At 35.1% G+C, this 7,216-nt stretch overlaps 1 protein-coding gene across 1 annotated transcript in view; it reads left to right on the top strand.

The window, feature by feature from the left end:
• Positions 1-6,319, top strand: part of THSD7A (thrombospondin type 1 domain containing 7A) — a 190,082-nt gene extending 183,763 nt beyond the window's left edge. The window contains exons 27-28 of the mRNA XM_031066748.1: positions 471-558; positions 2,221-6,319. Coding sequence (XP_030922608.1) covers positions 471-558; positions 2,221-2,305 — 173 coding nt within the window. The 3' untranslated portion in view covers positions 2,306-6,319. The remainder of the gene's footprint in view (positions 1-470; positions 559-2,220) is intronic.
• The last annotated feature ends 897 nt before the right edge of the window (positions 6,320-7,216 follow it).

The following is a 7,216-nucleotide window of genomic DNA, read 5'->3' on the forward strand; positions in this document are numbered from 1 at the left end:
TGCAGTAGTAGAAGCTGTGTATGTGCAGCTAAGGGATGGATGACGTACAGCATGCTAAAGACATTTAAAACCATACAAGTAAATAGGAACAAGAATTAAAATAACAGACAGATTGCTTTACCAGAGCTAGAATAGAAAGTGATACTAAATGAGTCCCAGGCTGATGCACTGCCCTGTGATCCCACTGAGGGATTGCTCACTACCACAGGGCCCCAAAGCTGAGTTTATGGGTCTCTGACCTGCTGCCTCTGCCCCAGATCTCAGTTCCATTTGAATTATCCTGACTCCAACTGAAAAGCAGAGCAGAGAGAAGTCATTGCTCAGTTATTTAACAATATTTACTCTGATTAAACTGTAATTGCTAGTCAAGACATTTATTTTGGTTTATTAAAGTATTTCTATGCTATATCAGAACTAATAATTCAACTAGACTAACTCAAACACTACTGACTAACATTCATTCCTTTTAGATGGGAGGCTGAAGACCTGGGTTTATGGTGTAGCTGCTGGTGCATTTGTTTTACTCATCTTTATTGTTTCTATGATCTATCTAGCCTGGTGAGTTCTTTAATTATTTATAAGAAAACAGTCCCCTCACAGACTGTAATGAAAATGTTTACATCAGCTGCTGTAGAAACTGCAGACCCTTCTGTGAACTGCAGTGTTTAATTTGCCTTGTCCTTTTGTCCAGACTCCGGTTAGCAGATTCTGGTTACTCTCTAGATGATGGATCACCACATGTTCTTCTGAGGGTATAAGAACTTACAAACATGGGGTAGCTTAGTGTACAGCTCATTTTTGTTCAGTTTATCTTGGTTGTTATATACAATGTCTAGAATAATTTTATTGTGTCTGTATCAAAAAATGCTGAGAGAAATGGCACCAAGGACATTGAGTAACCAGACAAATAATATTTTATATCTGACAAGATATAGAGATACAGAACCAGACAAAATCTTAAAGCTTTCTCATCTTTTTAATACATGAAAGAATTCTTTTTTGAACAAGTCACCTTTGAGAATGTGCTCCCTGAAGTTTTCTAGGTCCTGTTTGGAATTTCTGATCCAGCTGTCAGTACAGGTAAAAGGTGAGGGAAGTGTAGTCATATACATCAGGCTCTTGGCTGTACTGCATTAGTAGGCATTTGGGGAGCTTCTGGGTATGTTTGCCATTCAGTAAACTTTGCCCAGAACCTCACTTCTGTCTAGGTAATATAAAAATTCATTGGGGTTTTTTGGTTGATTTTTTTTTTTTGTTTGATTCATTATTTGTTTTTTGTGGGTTTGTTTGCTTTGTTGTTTATTTTGGTTTTGTTGTTGTGGTTGGTTTGTTTGTTTGGATTTTCTTTTGGGTCTTTCTGTTTTGATTAGTTGGTTTGGGGGGGTGGGGCTTGAGGAAAAGGAAATCCATTAGCATTCAACAACACTGCAGATTATTTGGACTGGAAACTGTGGCTACTGCAAGTGATTGTAACAAAAAGTTTTGTATGAAAGATTCAGATGTGAGCAGCCTAAGTAACATGGCTGAAATAAGATTTTGGATAAGACTGAGAATGCACAGGCCTGATTTAAAGAAATGCTTACATTACACTCTAAAAGAAGATTAGCACTAAAGCACGGATAAACATTCATTTTCCTTTGGCCTGGTAATTTTTTTAAACTTTATCAAATGGATTGGAAATACTGCTGGATTAAAATCTAATTCAAGGCTAGACAAGGAATATTATGTCAAACAACCATATACCTGCTATTAATGACTGGTTTGATTATAACATCTAGAATTAATTGTAGGCATTCCAGCAAGTATAATGAGATAGAACCAATCAAAAGATGGATCTTTCCTGTGGAAACCCTTGATGTGTCAAGAGCAGTTTAATATTTGAGTCACGTAATTTAAAAGAACCTGATTGCAGCTTTGATACATGACCAAATATTGGATGGCAGGCTCTGAATTCTTCTGAAAACTGGGTCATGTTGCAGGAGTACCTGCCAAGGATTTCATCAAGTCACATCAGCATCATAACAGCTTTTTTCTGAACAACTGAATTAGATATTGCTTTGCATTGATAAAGGGATAATTAGTGATCCCAGTGAAGGTTTTAAGGTTATAGCTTTTATAAACAAACAACTGAATGCATTATCAGCATGTTCATCTTTCATTTAAGACTTTTGTATGTTATTAGTTGCTTTTTTCTATTTACAAATAATCTTATTGTTTCAGCAAAAAGCCAAAGAAGCCCCAGAGAAGGCAGAACAACCGACTGAAACCTTTAACCTTGGCTTATGATGGAGATGCAGACATGTAAACTACAGCTTCTCATGGTGACAAATGGAGTCTAAACTATAGGAATGAAATCAGAAGGTGTCCAAAGCCACAGGGATTTTCTATGGAGTGGATTAAGTGTTTTGAATTTTTCTTTTTTGTAACTGCACCATAGATAAAGAAGGATGGATTTCATAATGCCTACTGATATTCAAGGTATTATTGCTTTACTTTAGACCATCAGCACCAAGAAATCAGGCAGAATCACATTAATAGACACTGCAGTTGGAGATTTGTGGTGTTTCCTCAGTCTTAGAACTGAGCACCACTTCTGCCTCCAGAATGCTGTATCTGACATAGTATTAACACTTGGAAGCCCCTGCATCATTAACCAAGTATAATCAGTACGCATGAGGAGTTTGTACCAAGCTGTCTATGACTCTTTATATTCAAACATAACATATATACTCGGTTGAACCATATGTATTATTCTATCAGATTATATATGTGATGGAGAGCATTTTAGTGCTTAGTACAATATTAACTTTTAACTGGGATTAACCCACTGAGCAAGTTCAACAGTTTGCCAGTTGATGATAACTTGTGTTAACCTGCATTTCAGAGGGCAATGACTCACTTGCAAAATTCTGTCCTGTTACCACTCCAAATTATAAAGGCCTCATGTGTACATCCAGAGAGGAGGCGTTCTCAGATTCACTATTTGCTAGTGGTTGGTGTCTGGAAAAAATACCTGCTGTAAATGTTACAATATGTTTCTACTTTCTCTAACTCAAACTGTTGCCTGCATCTTTTTTGCTACATGTAAGGCAAATTTTTGCACTATATTAGTGCAGCATGATATGCACTTAACTAGTATTGCCATAGAAACTGCCTCTTTTCAGAAAGGATAATGATGTATCTTGTGCAAGGAGTGTCAAGCAGACAGGTCTTGAATCCTGAAGAGAGTAGTGTTCAGTTTGGACTGCGACGGGATGGAATCAGCTACGACGTTTGCTGTACACACACCGTTCCTCATCACAGCAGCCATTGTACTCTACACCATGGCAGTAATACAACTGTCTAGTTTCTTGCCCCATCTACCTATACTGGTATAAATTGTCCTGCTGGTTTCTAACTGTACTTTGTAGGTTGTTTATGACTAGATTTTTTATATTTGTTAACTTTGTTAGAAAAAAAAAGAAAAGAAAAGAAAAGTGGTTGCCCTGTAATCCTGAGTGACATACTTCTTGTCTAAAAAAGTGTTCTGATTGTTCAACTAAAATAAAATGGTTTTACTTTTCTTTCCTTCTGTTAATGAGAGCTCTTTCACTGTTACTGGCAGTGCAATACTCAGAGATGTTTTGTCTTTTCTAATTAGGATAATTCAACAAACTCTTTTAATTATTCAGTTAAACTTCTGAGTGTACTGGCAAGTAAACAATAAGATCAATAGTTCTGCCATTTTAATACTCATGACTTTAAAAAAAACTCTGGCAGTATGAAAACTCATTGTTAACCTCTTCCATGCTTATGGCTTTTCAGTGTTAGGCTTCCAAGATGAAGCTCATTGACTTGCCACTCATGTGACATGGCTGTTACGGATGTGCTCCATGACCTGAGAAGGGTTATTCTCCTCAAATGGCTTCTGTGTGCAGCCGGAACGTACAAGTGACTGTGCCACTACTAAGCAATACAAAACTTTATCAGGCAACCTCTCAAAAAGAATTGTTACATAAAGTTCAATATTGGGTTCTCAGGTCTTTTTTATAACCTAAACCACTTCTGCCTACTCATCACTCTATTTACTCAAGAAGCACCAGTTTTTGCACACTGAGTGAAACTAGCTTTGCAAACTTTGGCCCAGATCCACTAAAATCAATGACAAGACTCTCATGGACATCAATGGGTAATATCTGTTCTTAAAAATACACATCTTTGTTCTATGTAGAATAATTCTTGAAACCAATGAGCATTTTGTGGATATTCAAGAGAGATTATGGTCCTACTTTAACTTAGCTGCCATAATACCAGTGTGGTGTTACTGCATCAAGAATATTACCTTCATCCCACTGTGTAGGTTTTCCCCAAATGGGAATGATGAGCAGAGGAATAATGGTAACAACATTTGGTGCAGGTTTAATTTCTCATTTTATACCTTGATCCAGTTGCAGCTGATGAAGTTTCATGGCTGCCTGCCACAGCAGTGGTTCATTCCTATATGTGTTTGAGGACTTCAGGAGTATTCAGTCTTACATCATTTTGTAAAGATCCATTGCAAAAATACCAATCTTGATAATTTTAATTTTCAGCATTCTTGAGTAGAAAGCAACAAAAACCTGCTTGGTTCCTCTTTTGTCAGATATTAAAAAAAAACCATGGAAAAATGATAAAGTATTAAAGAACAATAACTACATGGGGAGACAGATTTTAATAATGATTTCTGGTTTTTAAGAAGTCTGATTCTGTGTTGTCGAATAGTTTTGAACCAAGAGGGCATTGAGGGAACAGGGTTTCTTTCACTGGCAATGAGTCATCTTTATTTATGACACTGGCTGGTCTTAGCAGGAGCTGCTGCCTAGTTCTTGCCTTGAAGAATTTTATGTCCTAAATCTAAGTATTTATTAACTTAAAGGTATGCCATCTCCTTTTCCTTACCACATTTAATGGATAAACAGAGAGATAGGAGGGTTTTTAAAGTCTGTTTGGCCTTTGCAATCCATGCAAGTATTTTAGTATGTGTTACACTTTAATCAGTGAATATCTGGTGCCCATCTGCATCATACTAGGGCTGCATTTAAAATCTAGAGTGTGTTTTTATTATTATTTTTTCTGTGAACAAAGTGCATGGAAATTTGAAGCCAGAGTGGCTTCCCTCATTATCAAGGAAAAAATACTAGGCTGTAAGGGAGGCTGAAATTTTATGTAAATCTAAATGTTGCAAAGGTGATTAAGCCCTCTAGCATTGAAACAGAAGTAAATAATATGTGAATTATCCATATAGAATGAAAAGCAATTTGCTTTAAAAATCAGAGTGCTTCTACAAATCCAGTGCCTAAAGCAGCCACTACTGTAGATTATTAGTTTGTGAAAGTAATGTTTCCAGTGATCAAATAAACATTCAGAAAATAGCAAAGTAGATATTTTCCTGTCGATGTGGTGGTTTATATTTTTCTTTTTTAAACTGTAGTTTCTAGCTTACTGTGTCTGCTTTGAGTCCTGGAGCAGTTCCTTTTTGAAGCTTTGATGCAACTGCACAAGCCTGTTTATATTTGGTATAAAGCATCAATTTTGAAACCCCTTCCTCCTACCAAAATGTAATAAATTTTTTTTTCCAATCTTACAATTTGAAGAGAGCAATTTAAAAACTCTATGTGTAAATCACTGTAAAATATACTTTGAATTAAATGGAAATCTGTCTTTTTACCTTATGTAAATCATTAAGAGTTAAAAGTTTATTTTGCCTAACTTAATTTACTTGAATATTTATTTTGTAGAACGAGGAGGCAGCTGTCTGAGGAATGTTTACTTTTTTTTTGTTAATGTTAATTTGTAAATTGTGTAATGCGTTTTTATTTTTTAAATTATGTACATTTCTTTTTTAATGCACAAAATGTTTACGTACAGCTACTACTGCAAATTTGTGTATATTGTCACTAAGCTTTATTCAGTTAATACAGATGATGGGAAAATGTAACAAGTCTTACATTTTCATCTGGGTTATTTTTACATAACTGATGTATTGCTGACAATAAATATAAACACAAAATCATTTAATGTCTTTTTTTAAATAAACGTAGTATTCTATGCTGGGATAGAGTAACAATAAAAGCCAGATCCCTAAAATATGACCACCTTTTAAATAGTCTCTTCTTTTTTTCTGAAAGGCATTAGCAAACATATTCTCGTTAAAAATTAGTCTTTCCATTTAAAAAGAAAAATTCTTTCTGATGCTGTGGTAACAATCAAGTCTGTTGCTACAGTCCTAGTTGACCTGGAAATTTACAAAACATATTTTGTTGACTGATAAATACCCAATAAATGAAATTTTAAAAAATAACCTTTTCTTCCTTGCTACTTTTATATCAGAAAAAACATTTTTGTAGAAAATAAGGGGTGAATCAAGATCTTACTAAAAGATATCTATTCACTTCAACTCAAGCTGTATCTGTTGCTGTCCCTACACAAGAAGAAAAAGAGCAAAAGAAGTCACTTTGCACTTTTTCATAATTGCTCATATTCCATCTGTGTGCTCTCCAAAACTCAATTCTTTTCATGTCCAGTTTTGCTGTGTAATTTACACAACATATCATGGGGGTTTGTCCTGTTTCAGTAGCTATTACCTCCCCAGTAACCTTTCCAAGCTAACCCCTAAAAGATTTAAACACAATTTTGAGAGCACACAACTCTGATTTTCAAGGCATTTCAGGATTTTCACAAGTAACTCCTACCTACATTTTCTCCTGCTGGAATCGACAGAAAAAAACACAAAAGCATTGATCTTGAACTCCCACCTAAAACCTAATAGAGGAATAGAGGAATTTCAAGATCATTTAAATGTGCTTAATTCAATACAAGCAAAAATCTGTAACCAGTTAAAAAACATTTGAAAGAAGAAAATTTAAATTCTAGAGCTTTATTATTTAATAGCTAGAGTCTTCACATTTAGTGAAGAAAATGTGGTAGGATTTTGGCAACTGTTTGCAAGACTTTTGAATTAATGGGAAAGGGTTGTCTTTATGTTAAAAAGAATCCCAAAAATCATTAGAGGAGAGCATGATTTTCTAGTACAAGTGTGATGAAAGGACATGAAGTGAGGGGTAAATCAAGAGACTTAGGTACGTTTTGTTAATGTTTTAGCCTTCTAGTAATGTGAAAACTATTCACATTACTAGAAGGAATACATTAGAGAATCTAGAAAATCTAGAAAATCTAGAAAACCTGGAAAATTATCCTG

This window comes from Geospiza fortis, unplaced genomic scaffold (genome assembly GCF_000277835.1).
Source record: "Geospiza fortis unplaced genomic scaffold, GeoFor_1.0 scaffold138, whole genome shotgun sequence".
NCBI classification, from domain to species: domain Eukaryota; kingdom Metazoa; phylum Chordata; class Aves; order Passeriformes; family Thraupidae; genus Geospiza; species Geospiza fortis.